The sequence below is a fragment of the Chiloscyllium punctatum genome, chromosome 10 (genome assembly GCF_047496795.1).
Source record: "Chiloscyllium punctatum isolate Juve2018m chromosome 10, sChiPun1.3, whole genome shotgun sequence".
Taxonomy (NCBI): domain Eukaryota; kingdom Metazoa; phylum Chordata; class Chondrichthyes; order Orectolobiformes; family Hemiscylliidae; genus Chiloscyllium; species Chiloscyllium punctatum.
In genome coordinates this window covers 32,989,574-33,008,570 of record NC_092748.1, presented here as the reverse complement: position 1 = coordinate 33,008,570, position 18,997 = coordinate 32,989,574, and the positions used below count along the sequence as shown (strand labels likewise).

Genomic DNA, 18,997 nt, shown 5'->3' with positions numbered 1-18,997 from the left:
CCCTCCTTGCTGCTCTTAGCTCTCTCTTCAGATCCTTCCTGGCTACCTTATAACTCTCAATCGCCCCAATTGAACCTTCATGCCTCATCTTTACATAGGCCACCCTCTTCCCTTTAACAAAGGATTCCAATTCCTTATTAAACCACGGCTCCCTCACACGACCCTTTCCTCCCTGCCTGACAGGTACATACTTATCAAGGACACTCAATAGTTACTCCTTGAACAAGCTCCACATATCAATTGCACCCTTGCCTTGAAGCCTACTTTTCCAAGCCACGCATCCTAAGTCGTGCCTTACCGCATCATAATTTCCCTGCCCCCAGCTATAACTCTTGCCCTGCAGTGCACACTTATCCCTCTCCATCACTAAAGTAAAAGTCACCGAATTGTGGCCACTGCTCCCAAAGTGCTCACCTATCTCCAATTCTAACACCTGGCCTAGTTCGTTACCCAGAACCAAATCCAGTATGGTCTCACCTCTTGTTGGCCTGTCTACATATTGTGTCAGGAAACCCTCCTGTACACATTGGATAAGCACCGATCCATCTAACAAACTCGAGCTATAGCTTTCCCAGTCAATATCAGGAAAGTTAAAGTCCTCCATAACAACCACCCTATTACTTTCACTCTTCTCCTGAATCATCCTCGCAATCCTTTCTTCTACATCTCTCGGACTATTAGGAGGCCTGTAGAAAACTCCTAACAGGGTGACCTCACCTTTCCTATTCCTAACCTCAGCCCAAACTACCTCAGATGGCAAGTCTTCATCCATCTTCCTTTCCACCGTGTGATACTATCTTTGACAAGCAATGCCACACCTCCCCCTCTTTTACCCCCACCTCTGACCCTACTAAAACATTTAAACGCTGGAACCTGCAACAGCCAATCCTGACCCTGTTCTACCCATGTCTCCGTAATAACCACAACATCATAATCCCAGGTACCAACCCACGCTGCAAGTTCACCTACCTTATTTCGTATACTTCTTGCATTGAAGTATACACACTTCAAGCCACTTTCCTGTTTACAGGTGCCCTCCTTTGAGATTGATGCCATGTTCCTAACCTCCCTACACTCCAGGTCCTGCACCCTAAAGCTACAGTCTAGGTTCCCATGCCCCTGCAGAGTTAGTTTAAACCCCCCTCCCAAGAGCACTAGCAAACCTCCCCCCAAGGATACTGGTGCCCCTCAGGTTCAGGTGTAGACCATCCTGTTTATAGAGGCCCCACCTTCCCCAGAAAGAACCCCAGTTATCCAGATACCGGAATCCCTCCCTTCTGCACCATCCCTGTAGCCACGCATTTAACTGTTCTCTCTCCCTATTCCTCAACTCTCTATCATGTGGCACGGGCAACAAACCGACAGCAACTCTGTTTGTTTTAACTCAGAGCTTCCAACCTAGCTCCCTGAAAGCCTGCCTAACATCCTCAGCCCTCCTCCTACCTATGTCGTTGGTGCCAATGTGGACCACGACTTCGGGCTGCTCCCCCTCCCCCTTAAGGATCCGGAAAACATGATCAGAGACGTCACGTACCCTTGCACCTGGGAGGCAACATACCAAACGTGAGTCTCTCTTGCCCCCACAAAACCGCCTATCTGTGCCCCGAACTATCGAGTCCCCAATAACTATTGCTCAGCTCTTCTCCACCCTTCCCTTCTGAGCAACGGGGACAGGCTCCATGCCAGAGGCCTGAACCCCATTGCTTACCCCTGGTAAGTCATCCCCCCCACAAGTATCCAAAACGGTATACTTGTTCTTGAGGGGAACAGCCGCAAGGGGTCCCTGCACTGGCTGCTTCCTCCCAGTCCCCCTCACTGTCACCCATCTGTCTGCAATCTTTGGAGTTACTACTTCCCTAAAGCTCCGATCTATGATCCCCTTATTCCTACAGCAGGGCAACCAGAATTATACACAGTATGCTAAATGTGGCCTCGCCCATGTCTTGTATAGCCATAACATGATGTCCTAACTCCTATTTAGACCAATGAAGACAAGCATGCCAAGTGCCTTCTTCACTGCCCTTTTAACCTGTGGCACCACTTTTGAGGAACTATGTACCTGCCCTCCTTAGATTTCTCTGTTCGACAACACTCCCCAGGGCTATCATTAACTGTGTAATTAACAGTCTGGTCCTAGTTTATCTTACCAAAATGAAACACCTCACATTTATATGAATTAAACTCCATCTGGCATTCCTCAACCCACTGGCCCAGCTGATCAAGATCCCATTGAAAATAACCTTCTTCACTGTCCATTATACCAGCAATTTTGAGGTCATCCATAAACTTACTAAACATGCCTTCTGTATGATCATCCAAATCAATTATATAAATGACAAACATCAGTGCACCCAGCACTGATCCTGAGGCATACCTCTGGTCACAGGCCTCCAGTTTGAACAACCAGCCTCCACCATTACCCTCTGTCACCTACCATCAAGCCAATTGGTTAGCTCTCTCTGTATCCCATATTAACTAATCTTACTAACCAATCTACCATGCAGAACCTTGCTAATCCATGTAGATGACTTCTACCACTGTGCCTTCATCTAGCTTCTTGGTCACGTCTTCGAATAGCTCAATCGAGTTTGTGAGACATGATTTCCCACACATAAAATCATGCTGACTATACCTAATCAGTCCTTGCCTTTCCAAATGCAGGTAGATCCGGTCCCTCAGAATCCCCTGCAACAACATGTCCACCACTAATGTCAGGCTCCCTGGTATATAGTTCCCTGGTTTTTCCCTGCAGCCTTTCTTAAATAATGGCACTACGTTAACCCTCCAGTCTTCTGGCACCACACTGTGTCTGTGAATGACATGAACATCTTTGCTAAGGGCCCTACAATTTCTTCTCTAGCTTCCCACAAAGTCCCTGGATACACTTGATCAGGTCCCAGAGATTTATTTATGTTTATGTGTTTTCAGACCTTCAGCATCTCGTCTTCTGTAATATGAATTCTTTTCAAGACTTCAGTATTTATTTACTTGAGTCCTCTAGCTTCCATTTATTTCTTCACAGTAAATACATATTCATTTAGGATCTCACCCATTTCTTCTTCCATACATAGATAGCCTTGTTGATTGTTTCCGAGCCCTATTCTCTCCCTAGTTACTCTCTTGCCCTTAATATACTTGTGGAATCTCTTTGCATTCTCCTTAAACTAAAGCTACCTCAAGTACCCTTTTTGCCCTCCTGATTTCCCTATTTAGTATACTCTTATTGCCCCTATACTCCTGCAGGGATTCATTTGATTCCAGCTATCTATACCTGACATAAGTCTCCTTATTTTTCTTGACCAGAGCCTATCTCTAGTCATTCAAGGTTCGCTACTCCTGCCAGCCCTGCCCTTTACACTAGCAGGAACATGCTATTCCTGAATTCTCGTTATCTCAGTTTTGAAAGCCTTCTGCTTGCCAGATGTCCCTTTATCAGTGAACAGCCTCCTCCAGCCAAATTTGGCCTGACCACAATTTAGAGCTTTAACTTGTGGCCCTTACCTATCCTTTTCCATAAGTGCTTTAAAACTAATAGAACTATGGTCACTGGTCCCAAAGTCCTCCCCACCTCCCCGCTCCAACACTTCAGACACCTGACCTGCCTTATTTTTCAAGAGGAAGTCAAGTTTTGCCCCGTCTATAGTAGACACAGCCACATATTGATTGAGAATGTTCTTTTGAATGCACTGAACAAAGCCCCCTCCCCCCCAGTCCAAGCCCTTAACACTATGGCATTCTCAGTCTGTATTTGAAAAGTTTAAATCCCTTACTATTACAACTCTATTATTACAGCTACCTGCAATCTCCCGACATTTTTTCTCTGCAGGATCCCGCTGATTATTGAGGGGCCTATAGTACAATCCCATCAAGGTGATCCTTCACTTCTTATTTCTCAGATCCACCCATATAGCTTCACTGGACAATCCCAATTCCTGTCGTGACAATTTCCCTAATCTCTTTCCTTGTTTTCAATCCTCCCTATAGCATCTATACCCCGGAACATTGTGCTGCTAGTTCTGTTCCTCCCTCGGCCATGTTTCTGTAATAGTTATGATTACCCAGTTCCATGTTGCTATACATGCCCTGAGTCCATTTGCCTCAGCTGTCAGGCCTTTTGCTTTGAAATAAATGCAGTTTAATTCATTGTCTTTCTTGTCTCACTACTGCTTAGGGTGCCATCCCCCATCAGACTGGTTTAAAGCGTCCCCAAGTAACACTAGCAAATCTCCCCGTCAGGATATCAGTCCCTCTCCAGTACAGGTGCAACCTGTCGCTCTTGTACAGGTCGCTTCTGCTCCAGAAGAGATTGCAATGATCCAAAAATCTGAATCCCTGCCCCTGCACCAGCTCCCCAGCCACACATTTATCTGCTTTATCCTCCTATTCCTACTGTCACTACCAACTGGCATGGAAGTAATCCAGAGATTACTGCCCTTGAGTTACATTGAAAGCTGCACTGCTGTTCAGAGGTTTGACTAACAACCAGACTTGAATTATGATAGGGAACAGTTGAAAAGTAACTTTTACGGCAGTCTTACATTTTAGAACCTCCCCACCCCCCACCAACTGCAGAACTTTCAGATGCAACTCTGGTGTTTTTTAATCCATAAGGACTATCGGTAAGCAATTCCCCTGGTAGACACCAAGCAGTTATTCACCACTTTAGTAGAGCTGTAATGACTTTGCAGGCCACAAGAGGCCACCAAATTCAATAAATATTTAATAATATGAGCTTCTCAGGAAAAATATCTCACTTGGATCAAATTAATTATCTTTTGAATACCATGTGCATTCTTGATACTGCTAAGTGTTACAATAACACTTGTTCTATTCAGTTGGGATTGTCAAGACAAACCATCAGCAGGTTAACTTAGAGTCGAGTGGCCCAGACATGAAGGAATCTATTGCAATTCACAGTTGCATGGGGGAGTTGGCAAATGAATAGGGGAAGTAATCATTGCTTCAAGCCTTCAGGCAGCAATATTGCTCAGGGTGAAAAATTGTTTCCTAGAAGAGTGAACGAGTGAGGAGGGAGCATTACACTCCAGCAATCAAACAGTCTTGGTTATGAAGAGTGATTTGACGTTTGTCCTCGTCTTCATGAGATGGGAACATCACTGTGGAAGCCAGCGTTTGTTACTTATTCCTAGAGATCTTTGATGGAATAATGATGAGCTGCTTTCTGAGGTGAATAACTGCAATCCATTTGGAGCAAATGCACCCACAGTGCTGTCAGGTGTTTTGTTACAGTAAGTACAACTTGGCTACAAACAGAACTACACAGCCTGAAAATTTGGAAGACAAATTTTCAGGAGCATTGTTGGAATATTGTTAGGCATATAGCCTTTGCAGTATCTAGTACTTTAAGCAGCTTCTTAATATCATAAAGAGTGAATCAAATTGACAGAAGACTGGCATGCGTGATGCTGGGGACCCTTGATGAGGCGAGGTGGGCATTCCAGCTTCTGGAGTTGAAGCTGACTGCAAATGCTTGATCTTTATCTTTTGCACTGATGTGTAGGAATGTTTGTGGAGTGCCCCTCGCCACCCCCCCCCCCCCCCCCCCCACCCCCACCCCAACCCCGGCTACCTGCCCCTCTGGTTACTTGTGTAATTCTCTGCCAACAGTCATGATTGACTAAGACTGCAGATCTTTGAAAATCTGATCCATTGGCTATATGGATCCTTAGCGTTGTCTATTGTATACTGCTTTTCATAGAAGTTTTCCAATGTTGTAAGTTCACCAATTGGACACTTTATGTTTAAGTATGCCTGGTGCTAGTCTAGAATGAGGAGAAAGTGAGGACTGCAGATGCTGGAGATCAGAGCTGAAAATGTGTTGCTGGAAAAGCGCAGCAGGTCAGGCAGCATCCAAGGAACAGGAGAATCGACGTTTCGGGCATAAGCCCTTCTTCAGGAACCAGTCTAGAATACCTTTCTTCACTCTTCTTTGAGTCATGACTAATCCCTCATCTGGATGACAATGGTGGAGTGGGAGATATACAGGACCTTGAAATTAAAGGTTGAAGTTAAATGCAGTTCTGCTGCTGCTGATGGCCCACAACACTCAATGGCTGCCCAGTTTTGAGTTGCTTGGTCTGCTTGAATCTACACCATCATGGTAGAGTCACACAAAATGATGGAGAACATCCTTACTGCAAAGATGGAATTTCACAGCAGTCACTTCTATCAGTTCTGACATGGACAGATGCGTCTTGCCAAGTAGATTAATAAAGGCAAAGTCAAGTAGGTTTTTTTCCTCACCATCTATTGCAGGCCCAAACTGACTGATATTTCCCTCAGGATTCAGTCAATTCTATCAGTTCTGTTGTGACTAATTAAAGTGCAGTAGTTATATAAATAAATAAATTATTTTCCAATGTTGTAAGTTCACCAATTGGACACTTTATGTTTAAGTATGCCTGGTGCTAGTCTAGAATGAGGAGAAAGTGAGGACTGCAGATGCTGGAGATCAGAGCTGAAAATGTGTTGCTGGAAAAGCGCAGCAGGTCAGGCAGCATCCAAGGAACAGGAGAATCGACGTTTCGGGCATAAGCCCTTCTTCAGGAACCAGTCTAGAATACCTTTCTTCACTCTTCTTTGAGTCATGACTAATCCCTCATCTGGATGACAATGGTGGAGTGGGAGATATAAATTATTGAGATTTTTTTTTAAAAAGCGGTGATATTTAAAATGAAAGTGGCTCCAGGGGTTTGAATTCACCCTTGGGTGACTTTCTGTATGGAGTTTGCACATTGTCCACATGACTGTGGGTTACCTCTGGGTGTTCCAGTTTCCTCCCACAGTCTAAAGATGTGTTAGTTTAGTGGACCGGCCATGCTAAATTTCCCAGGGATGTGTAAATTAGGGACATGGGAAATGTAGGCTTATAAGGTAGAGGGCTGGATCTGGATGGGGTGTTCTTCAGAGGGTCAGTGTGAACTTGATGGATTGAATAGCCAGCTTCCCAACTAAAGGAATTCTATTTCAATTTCTTTAACTATGTCTCAGTCATAGACCCTGGCATAATAAATGGGAACGTTCATCCATCTGAAGAGATGTTTGAATGAACAAGTATGTTTCTGTGGGATTTTGATTGGGCAGGTAAGATTAGGATGTCTCCTCTTGTTAGAGATTCAGACAAAAGTGTTGCCGCTTCAAAAGAAGGATTGCCCAGCGATGGAAAGACTTTTCCCCTTTGAGGATTGTATTTCTTTGGAGCATTTCCTCACAATGTAGTAGAAACAGAACCTTTGAATATTTTCAAAGCACAACAAGAATACATTGCTAGAAATGAAGGAGAAGTTTATCAGCCTTGACCTATTTAAAAGAAGGAGGAGGTTTGAAAATTAACACCCATTCCATATATTTTCTTATTTTTAATGTTATTGTCTCCCTAATTAACGTCTTAAGGTCATAAAGCATCTGCATCAGCAAAGACACAGAAACACAATTTAAAAGAAAAGAAATCAGTTTTGCTTATAGTTCATTTATTATTTTTCAGAATATTTAACAGAATAAAGTCTGGTTTTCAAAAAAGAATTAGAAATCCCTCATTCGCCTGAAAGATCCGACAGTTGAGCTGTAGCCTCCCCAGTCACTGTATCTCCTGTATTCACCGGGTCTCATGAAGTACTGTCGTCCTCTGTAGTTGGGATGTTCATAGAAGGTCCAGTAACCGTCCATCACATGGCAGGAGTGGATGTCACGGTAACGGAAACGATCGTAGACAGATGGACAGTCATCCATGAATTCCATCATCTGTCCTCCAAAGTCAGGCCTCTCATAAATCCTCATTCTGTAGGAACCTCCTCGGTACTGGAATAGAGAGAAATGAAACATTTGCAATGCAGGTATGAAAATATAGAACATAGAACATAGAACAATACAACGCAGAACAGGCCCTTCGGCCCACGATGTTGTGCCGAACATTTGTCCTAGCTTAAGCACCTATCCATGTACCTATCCAATTGCCGCTTAAAGGTCACCAATGATTCTGACTCTACCACTCCCATAGGCAGCACATTCCATGCCCCCACCACTCTCTGGGTAAAGAACCTACCCCTGACATTCCCCCATACCTTCCACCCTTCACCTTAAATTTATGTCCCCTTGTAACACTCTGTTGTACCCGGGTAAAAAGTTTCTGAGGGTATATCTATTAGAACACTTTAAAATTATTGTTGTTGGTTGCTTTTATATTTGTAATATGACCAGGGAACCCATTAACCTTTTGTTAAAAATTCACTGTTCAATGATTAACCAGCTATTGGCCATTTCTAGATTGTTGTCTAGTTTTGGACAATTCCTGCTTGGTTATCCAATTGTCATCAATGTCTTATGAAATATTTCATAAAATATATTACTGCTACTAAATTATGACCCAGATAATTTCAGGTTGAAGTCCTATTCCAGAAAGCGCTGTTTATATGGAAGCAAGGATTTATTCTCTGAATAATGATTTGACATTCAGCAGGGAACGTACGTTTAATGGGAAAGCACCACTAAGGCCTTTAAGCCTATATTACCATTCAATGAGCTCATGGCTGATCTTTGATCAAACTCCACATTCTTGCATTTGCGATATACGCTCTAATACTTTTGGTTCACAAAACTAACAATCCAACTAACATCAATTAACTTTTGAAGAAGAAAGTTCCAAACTTCCACCACTCCACAACTCGTTTTATTTGCGAAATTTCCTGTTCTTCCATTAATCATTAAGGAATACAAATAAAGGGAAGTGGGAAGAATAACTCATCTGAGTTTTTGATCTATTAAACTGACAACAATGAAAATTGCCATTACAGACACAAATCAATTGATCAGTTTATTTTGTCTATGAGTACAGTGAATTTATGACTCACATGTGGGTAGGAGCGACATGATCTGACACAGTCATTGAATCCCATCCAGCGTTGGTAGTCAGGATACTCTCCCCTGGTCAGAACATACTGGTATCCCATGTAATTGGGTTTCTCATACACCACCCACCAGTCACTCTCAACACGGATGGAGTTACAGCGGCTGAAGTAAGGGGACAGGTCGGCACAGTCACTGCTGCACTCATAGTGCCGCCCCTGGAAGTTCCTGTCCTCGTAAAAGATGATCTGTGAGGGAAGAGCATTTAATGAAAAATTTCTATGTTACAACAATTTATTTAATAATGTTGAAAATATCAGACTCTCCTTTACCTTTCCCATTTTGAGCTCACAGTCAATAAAGCAATGCTTGAATGTGCTCTCACTCTGGGTATTTATACATATGAGAGGCCATTGCAGAGACTGCCTTTGTAATTTTAAACAATCTCAAGCACAGATCAGCAAAAAAAAACAAAAGGTGTCACAAGCACCTTTATTCAGCGCATTAGATTGTCACGGGCTCGTTTTGTTTTAATTTTGTGTCATTTCGATTGTCCTATAGGGGAAAAATATGCAACAAAAAATGAGAGGCCCTAGCCATTCTCAAGTAGAACACACAAAAAACATGGAACTATGAACTTTGTGGAATTGTCATAAACTGGACATCACTTTTTTTTCCAAACAGGTTCAATGTGGTTGAATGCTTGTCATTTTGCGTAACCTTGAAATCCAGGCAACTATTTCAAAGTTTGTGGGCTACATCATCTGAAACTATTGTAATTGAATTTCCCATCTCCTCTTTCAAAACACCTGCAGTTGTTGTTTTCTCATCCTGTTTGCCTGATCCCATGGAGTCCTGGCCACCTGCCATCTTCTATCCTTGGTAAATTCCAAATTATCCATGACCCATCTTCCCATGTTATAACTGGCAATAAGTTTTGTCCAACTATCACTCTAGTTTGCAATGATCTGTACTGGTTCTATCTTGCAACACCTTAATTTGAAAATTCTAAGTTTGTTTTTCTGTTGCTGTATAAGGCTAGAATCAGATACGAGTCTTTATTTGGTAGCAAGTTGTTATTTAAAGAAATGCAAAATTTTTGATGGTGTTCAAGATTGAGTCAGCAGGCAGGAAAATTGAGTGAAATTCACAGTGTAGCTTTAAACATAACATTGGCAATACTGACTTGATTGACCGAAGGGCCCTTCTAGTCTTTATGGGTCAATGGTTCTATGATTAAATGGTTCACCAGACTCTCAGAGTCAAATGATTTACTTCTGCTCCTATTCTTTATGTTCTTACTGTACGTATTGTGCATCTGACAAACACAGTTTCAATCTGCTTCTACAATTACAACACAGATGAGACCCTAATTGTTCCCCACTCAAAGACAATGATGAGTGAGAGGAGTGATTGTTGGTTAGTGGAGATCAGTAGGAATTTTCTTCACTCTTCTTTCTAATGATGTCATGCGACTTGATGGGGTTCAGAGGCAATGTTGAGAACTAACAGGGCTACGAGTTTCTGATTACGTACCATTGTCTCTCTCCCACTGCTGGGGATATCTGGACCATTGGCTGCATATTTTGATTCTGTAAGTTTGACTGTACATCAGGTTGTTACTGGACCAGTCTATGAGATTGCCCTCTGAAGCGGACTTTAGTGAGAGGACTTTGCATTACCAATTGGACAGATTGACCAATCATTATTTCTGGTGTCTAGGTTGATAATAGATGGTCTGACCAGTTTCTTTGGGTGACTCACTGGACCACTTCAGAAGGCAGTTACGAATCAAACACAAAAAAGAAAAAGTCAACCACATTGTGTCAGTTTACATACATATGTTGACCAGACTAGCAAAGGGCCATTGATTGCAGAGTAAGTCCTATCATTTTTTCTGCAGTCTACGCAAAAAATGTAAACATGGTCAGGGCACTGATGAACTAGATGTCATGCTTAGATTGATCCAATAGATTTTATTAATTTAGCTTGAATTCAATTAGCAATTATTGTGTGATTTAAACCTCTGTCCTTAAACCATTTCCCAGAACCTTTTGCATTCCTAGTCCATTAACATATCCACTACACTGGCATCCTCTAACTGACTGGCCAAGGAAAAGCCAATAGAAGAAGGAAAAGGCAAGCCAGGGATTGTTGTATTGTGTAGAACAATCAGTATGTCAATAAACCTTTCATAGACATGCTCATGACATAATGATATAAAGATCCTAAACTCCTTCTTAATTTAGGACCACTTGAAGCATGACATACTACACACGCAAGCTAATCTATTGTAATTTCACTGGCAGAATTTTCATCTGCGTGGAACTGGTGTTGCTAATGACAAGAAAGTTGAGAAAGTATGATGATAAAGAAAATGTCAGAAGCTTGACAATGATAAAAATGTTTGCTGCTTTTCACTTAAGCTTTAAAAAGTGACTTCAGTTACTTCTTTAGCTGCATGTATTTGTATCTTATGGATTGCTCAACTTGCCTCAATTATACACCATTATTGCTGTCAGTCACTAGATGGCACCAATTCCCAACTTGGGTGGTTTCATGAATGACTGTTGAAAGTTTCCTGCCTGGATGTAGGCTCACCTTCTGCAACAATGATATGGAGGTTCCAGTGCTGGACTGGAATGGACTAAGTTAAATATCACACATTACCAGGTTACAGTCCAACAGGTTTATTTGGAAGCACTAGCTTTCAAGGTGCTGCCTCTTCATCACTACCAGCAGTAGCCAAGCGTTCCCCCCTCTGCAACAAGGATTTGTGACAAACTTTTGGCATTGCAAACAGGAGGGAGGTGGTAGGAACAGGGACCTCTGATGGTTTTGTCAGACACTGTTGGGGCTCCTCCTCCCTATGGATACCCTCTGGCATCAATCTAATTCTTTGAGAGCAAGGTCATTGAGATGGAAGTTTGTGAACTAGTGGAAAGTTCAGGTCAAAGCCTTGCCAGTGCTTTCTCAGTATTCATTGGCTTCCTCTTCAGAGATGAATGTGGGGCTTGGAGTTTGTAACATTAGTCTCCTCCTTGCTAAGGTTTAGTGGGTGCCCTCACCCTGTCAGTGTTGGCCCTCTCAATCCATTTGTAGGATAATTGTTCTTGCAATGAGACAAATGGAAAGATTGTGTCTGATGAAAGTGGAAGGAAGCAAAGTGAGTGACAAGGCAAGAGCAGGAGAGGTTGGTAAGATGAGGAGGAAGTGCAGAGGACAGCACGGGCTAGTAGCTTGGAAGTATAAAGTGAGTGAAAGCCATTGACACAATAAATGCAATTGTAGGAGTAGTGGTCACTGAATCCTAGTGCCAGAGTTAGAGTGAGTGTGTCCCTGTGAGTGTGAGGTAGCAGAATGAGTATGATGGCACTCACTCTTGCAGGGAACAGAAAATACTGATCCTGCTTCCATAGGAAGCTGAGAGATGGCCTTTTAGAGGTTTATATAACCATGAGGGGCATAGATAGGGTTAATGGTAGGTGTCTTTTCCCTATGGTGGGGGATTTTAAGACAAGGGGACACATTTTTAAGGCAAGAGGAGAGAGATTTTAAAAAGAAATGAGGGACAAATTATTTACACAGGGGTTAATCTCCATGTGGAATGAACTTCCTGAGGAAGTGGTGGATGCAGGCACAGTTACATTTAATAGACACTTAGATATGTACATGAATAGAAAAGGTTTGGAGGGATATGGGCCAGGAGCAGGCAGATGGGACTAGTTTAAGTTTTGGAATTATGTACAGCATGGACTAGTTGGACTGAAGGGTCTGAATTGAGACTACCATACTGAAGTAATCTCTGATCATCTGAACATATGCAGAAACAAAATGGCAGATGTTGGGAAAAAAATGTCAGGTGACTAGAAGTTGCTTGTGGGCCTTTGAGGATAGAGTCGAAAAGTGTGGCTCTGGACAAGCACAGCAGGTCAGGCAGCATCCAAGGAGCAGGAGAGTCAGCGATTAGGGGCATGAGCCCCTCATCAGGAATGTGGAGGGAGGAAGGGGATAAGAGATAAATAGGGAGGTGGGGGTGTGCCTCCGGCAATAGCACACAGTTAGGAAAGAGGAATGAGGGCTTTTCCCCATATTTAAGTTTTGTTGAATTGGCTTACAGGCGTCAGAACAGGTTCCATCCTATAGTATTGGAATTGTTCACTTCAACTGAGCAAATGTTACCCTCTGTGACAGTACAAAACTAGGTGGGCATGCAAGCTGTGAAAAGGACACAAAAAGACTGAGAAAAGTAGATTGGTGAATTGATTGGGAAACAGAGCGTGAGATGGACTTTATTGTGGCCAAGTGTGAGGTTATTTACTTTGGTATTAAGATTGAAAAGCAGAACAGTTTTTTAAAAGATGTGAAACTTTCAAATGCCCACAGAGAATTAGATGTGTTTTGTACCAAAGACGCAGCAAGTCAGCATGCATGCAGTTGTGGAACGTACAGCATGTTGGCCTGTATTGTAAGGGGATTTTGGAGTACAGGAAAAAGGAAGTCTTCCTTCCTATTTGCAATGCTTTGATGAGACCACATTCCAAGTACTTTTTGTCCCAATGTTCTCCATGTTTAACAAAAGGATATTCTTGTCTTGGAGGCAATATTGAAAAAGTATTTTATTGATTCCTGAGATGATGGGGTGTTCCTATGATGAGAAGCTGTGAACATTGAGTCTATACCATCTGGAGTTTAGCAAAAAATAAGCAAATGTTTCTGAACGGACTTGACAATAGATGCTTCATTCTGGATTAGAGTGGTGCTGGAAAAGCACAGCAGTTCAGGCAGTATCTGAGGAGCAGGAAAATTGATGTTTCGAGCAAAAGCGCAATAGATGCTTCATTGTTAAGTGCAGGTAAGTTTGAAATGGACAGGATCTTAGTCTCTTAGGAAATAGAAGAATGTGGAGTGAGTGGAAAATGGAACTGACGCCGATAATCGATTTTCATTATGTTGATAGCAGAGTAGGTTTGAGGGACTATTTAGTCATATGGTCCATTCCTGCTCCTCCTCAGGTTAACCCATCAGTATCTTTGAAAAAAATAAATAATGGTGATGCACTGGGATTGAGATGATTGGCTTCTAATATCCACAACAATTTTCCATTGTGCCAGTTATGACTCCAACTATTGGATTTCTTTTGTTCATGTTTGGATCCAAGGCTGTCATGAGGACTGATATTGAGAGGCCTTGGTGTAGGCCAAGCTGTGATGTTGAGGTGCCGATGTTGGACTGGGGTGGATAAAGTTAAAAATCAGCTACCTGATGAAGGAACAGCGCTTTGAAAGCTAGTACTTTCAAATAAACCTGTTGGACTATAACTTGGTATTGTCTGGTTTTTAATTTAGGCCAAAACGAGCATCAGTGAGAAAGTTATTGCTGATTGTCTGTCACTTGAGGGCACTGTCACCAAACCTTCTGTGACTTTGCTGACAATTGAAAGTAGACTAATGCCCTAGTGCAGTTGTATTTGTTGGATTGATGCTGCTTTTTGGGGACAGAACAGAACCTGACAATCTTCCACATTGCTTAGTACATGTAGTCTAACAGTATGGATAAGGTGCTCAAGAAAAAAAACAGCTGTAATTATACAGTGCCTTTTGCAATCTTCCTGCCTGCCTCACGACTATTCACATGCTGTAATGTAAGAAATGGGCGTACTGAAAAATAGATGGCCCTAACCAAACAGTGGGGATTATTTTTGTCATGTAACATGATTCCTTAATCTGTTTAATGAATTACAATCTGCTGAAGTATACTCTTCGGCTTCTACAGCTTTGGCCAAATTCCCCAGTTGATCTTCCATGCTGTAGTCCTCAGCTTGCATATTTCTCTTGTTTCTCTCTTATCATGTCTTGTGCTTTCTCAAGTCCATCTTATACAAAGGAGCCAGCTTCTAATTCCTTGATCCTACTCTCAATAAATTGCAAAGCATTGTATTTCCTGTTCTGGCTTCCACAGAGCTGACATTCCCATTGGTTGTCTTTCCTCAGGCATTGTCTCCATTCCCTTCAGATCTGCCTTATCTATCCTGTGATCCAGTAAATCGCAGAGAGTGGCTGGGAACTACTGACACTGCAAGCTCCCAACATTCTAGGCTGCAGCTGCGTTGGTAGAACACAAGACGTTTGTTAGACAAGCTGTAACACAACAGCCTTAAGAGAGCTGGAGGTGTGCCTTTTGAAGATTTTCTGGGGGCAAAAAGTGTGTTTATAGGTCATGTCCAACTGTAATAATCTTGTGATAATCAGACAATGCTGAGTAAAACATCTCAAGACAACCTCGGGGGCATATTTTTAAGGTAAGAAGAGAATGATTTAAAAGGACTTAAGGAGCAACATTTTTATCCCTAGAATGGTGCATGTGTAGAATGACCTTACAGGGGAAGTGGTGATGCGAGTACAGTTACAACGTTTAAAATTTGCATAAGTTCATGAACAAGAAAGATTTTGAAGGATACGGGTACCAAGTGCAGGCAGATGGGACTAGTTTAGTTTGGGAATATGGTCAGCATGGATTAGTTGGACTGAAGGGTCTGTTTCCATGCTGAATGCTGTCTGTGACTCTAGGTCTCTGCTATTTCCCAATTTTGTTGGCAGGATCCCTATTCACACATTTTCTATTTCCCTTCTTTTACATTAATGGTCATCACATTACTGAGGTGATTGTAATGATATATTAGGTACATGACATCTGGATACCAGCTGTAGTGGACCATTTCTGCAAAGTTCTGAACATATGATCAAGTTGAACAAAATGCCCATGTAATAGAAGATATTTTATTATGTTGCCAATTGTTTTAAAAAGGCAGACTAGGAATCCCTCGTGTGCCTAAAAGATCCAACAGTTGAGCTGTAGCCTCCCCAGTCACTGTATCTCCTGTATCCACCGGGTCTCATGAAGTGTTGTCACCCCCTGTAGTTGGGGTGTTCATAGAAGATCCAGTAACCATCTATCACATGGCAGGAGTCAATATCATGTTAATGTTAGTGATCCATGAATTCCATCATCTGTCCTCCAAAGTCAGGCCTCTCGTAAATCCTCATTCTGTAGGAATCTCCATGGTACTGGAATAGAGAGAAATGAAACATTTGAGATGCAGGTATGAAAATATCTATAGAACACTTTAAAATGATTGTTGTGGGTTGCTTTTATATTAGTAATATGACCAGGGAACCCATCAGCTTTTTATTAAAAATTCACCGTTCAATCATTAACCAGCTATTGACCATCTCTAGATGCTAACAGATTGTTGTCTAGTTTTGGACAATTCCTGCTTGGTTATCTAATTGTTATCAATCTATTATGAAATATTTGGTATTGCTTGGTACTGGAATAGAAATGAGATCATATTGATAAGGAAATAGCAAACCCATGTTTGATAATTACTGAGAGACGGAAATATAATGAGAGAAAGAATACAGCAAGACTCAGTTGATGACATTAATAATGGAAGTAAAGCTGATATAATTCATTACCATCAATTCAGTAGGTCAATTATGTTTGAACACCAAACAGGCAGCTTCTATTTAATTTTAAACAGTTGATCAGTGAAATGTCTGTGACAGTATGTGTGATTGATGTTAGTTGATCCACACAGAATGAGGCTTATCAATATCTGTAAAAATCTAATTGTGACGAGACCTTCTCCAAGTGAGGGCAGCTTTCTCCTTTTTATAATGTATTGAATATTTATAATGAGATGAATGGAATGTGTACAAATATGTCTGTTAGAAAAGTGTACTGTATCTTAGCCTATCTGTAGTTACCTTACTACTTTCTACACTGTCAAAGGACCAAATTGGCTTTTAGTTATGATTATTTGATTAAATACAAAAAGATGTGTTCTACTGTCTCCCAAACATTCTTGAAAATGTTAAGTATACCACCACCAGTGACCTACCACAAATTTCCTAGTTTATGCAACAATAATGTAAGAAGCTGTGCCTGTGGAACTTAACTGCAATTATGAAATTACAAAGGTTGATACTAAATTCTCACAGTGACTGTAACATGTGCACGGAGATTGGTAAATGGGGTTGGATTTGTAACAGCAGATGATCCGCTACTGTTAATATCACTGCTGCAAGATATAACCAGACCAGTGGGAACAAATATTCCTCTTCAGTGCTAATGGGTACAAGCTGTACACAGTAATTTTGAACACAGTAATTTCTTTTTCATGTCACACTGGGTAGAAAATGCGTACCACCAGAAATTTCTCACATTTTAATAGTAGGAGTGATATGACCTGACACAGTCATTGAACCCCATCCAGCGCTGGTAGTCAGGATACTCTCCCCTGGTCAGAACATACTGGTATCCCATGTAATTGGGTTTCTCATACACCACCCACCAGTCACTCTCAACACGGATAGAGTTACAGCTGCTGAAGTAAGGGGACATGGTCACTGCTGCACTCATAGTGCCACCCCTGGAAGTTCCTGTCCTCGTAAAAGATGATCTGTGAGAAAAGATGCAGGTTTATTAATTCAGAGTTTTCAATTTGGCAATGTCTAATCAATAATCCCAATACAATGTAAAATATAAAACATTTGAGTTATGCTTGCCTTTCCCATTTCGAGCTCAGAGCTCGTTGAGTAAGCACCCGAACGTCTCACTGCCTCATGCAGCTTGGTATTTATAAGTGAGACTGAAAGGCCTCTCTGAGTTTTACTAACTGTTATTCCAATATCTGAAAGGATTTGAAGTTAACATAAAAGAAACAAAGTACATGATGCATGCACTCATTGTAAAGAAAACCGTTATAAGGCAAAATCATTTTAAAGCACCTATGTATCATTGTTTGTGTTTTCCCTCATGTCATTTTAATTGCTTGAAAGGCAGCAACAATGCATTAGAGCAATGGTGTACTCTGTCCTCTGCTGTCATTAAAATTCTCGAGCACTTGTCATTTGACCATCATCTATGTCTGTTTCCAATATTTCAACGCAATGATGGAAATCTACTTCAGAACCTGTCTATAAGATAACGTATGTTTTCAGAGCAAGTTGCTTTATTTACAGCCCCCTGCACATGTTGTATAACCCCTGGATGTTTAGACTCCAGACTGTGCTGCAAAGGCCATCAACTTTAAACCTGAATTTATCTATTTGGTAACATTTCTCCGACAGCATTGACAGGATATTTATTAACATTAATTGTGGCCTATGGACAGTTTCATATTTTAATATGAAACTCGCATTTTGAATGCGAGCAGCAGCTGAGTTTAAACGAACCCAGAAGGCTACAGCTAAGGTAAAACAGTGTGTTTTAAAATTACTTACCGGTAAGTAATTTTAGGAAGGCAGCTACGGCACCATGGTGCAGAAGGCCATTCAAGAGGGGGGAGCAAAAAGACAAGTAGTGGTTATAGGGGATTCTATAATTAGGGGGACAGATAGTATCCTTTGCAAGCCGGATCGGGAGTCTCGCATGGTGTGTTGCCTGCCCGGTGCCAGGGTGCGGGACATCTCTGACTGGCTTGAAAGGATATTGGAGCAGGAGGGGGATGATCCAGTTGTTGTGGTCCATGTTGGGACTAACAACATAGGCAAAGCTAGGGTGGAGGACCTGTTTGGGGATTATCGAGCACTAGGAAGGAAATTGAAGTACAGGTCCTCAAGGGTCATAATCTCGGGATTACTGCCCGAGCCACGTGCCAATTGGCATAGGGATAAGAAAATTAGGGAAGTAAACACGTGGCTAAGGGATTGGTGTGGGAAACAGGGATTCCACTTCATGGGGCATTGGCATCAGTTTTGGAATCGGGGGGATCTGTACCGTTGGGATGGTCTCCACCTGAACCGATCTGGTACCAATGTTCTAGTGAAGAGGATAAATAGGGTGGTCAGTAGGACTTTAAACTTCTGAGTTGGGGGGAAGGCAAAGTGAAAGCGACAGGGAGTATGGAGTTAAATGGAAAGATAAGCAGCAGGATAGCATATGTGCAGGGCGGATTTAAACTTGAGACAGACTGGGAATGCAGCAAAAAAGGATAATTTAGGACATCTTATGACTTCCAATATCGCTAATGATAAGAAAGTTAGCATTAAGGCACTTTACCTGAATGCTCATAGCATTCGTAACAAAGCAGATGAACTAATGGCTCAGATCATCGTGAATGATTATGATG

The 18,997-nt window shown here is 41.8% G+C and overlaps 1 protein-coding gene across 1 annotated transcript; it reads right to left on the bottom strand.

The window, feature by feature from the left end:
* Positions 1-7,473: 7,473 nt before the first annotated feature.
* Positions 7,474-9,259, bottom strand: LOC140482009 (gamma-crystallin S-1-like). The gene is made up of 3 exons (XM_072578836.1): positions 9,195-9,259; positions 8,868-9,110; positions 7,474-7,818 (listed from the first exon to the last, which is right to left on the bottom strand). Exons 1-3 carry the CDS (start codon positions 9,201-9,203, stop codon positions 7,543-7,545), a joined length of 528 nt encoding a protein of 175 aa, XP_072434937.1. The 5' UTR covers positions 9,204-9,259; the 3' UTR covers positions 7,474-7,542.
* Positions 9,260-18,997: the final 9,738 nt, after the last annotated feature.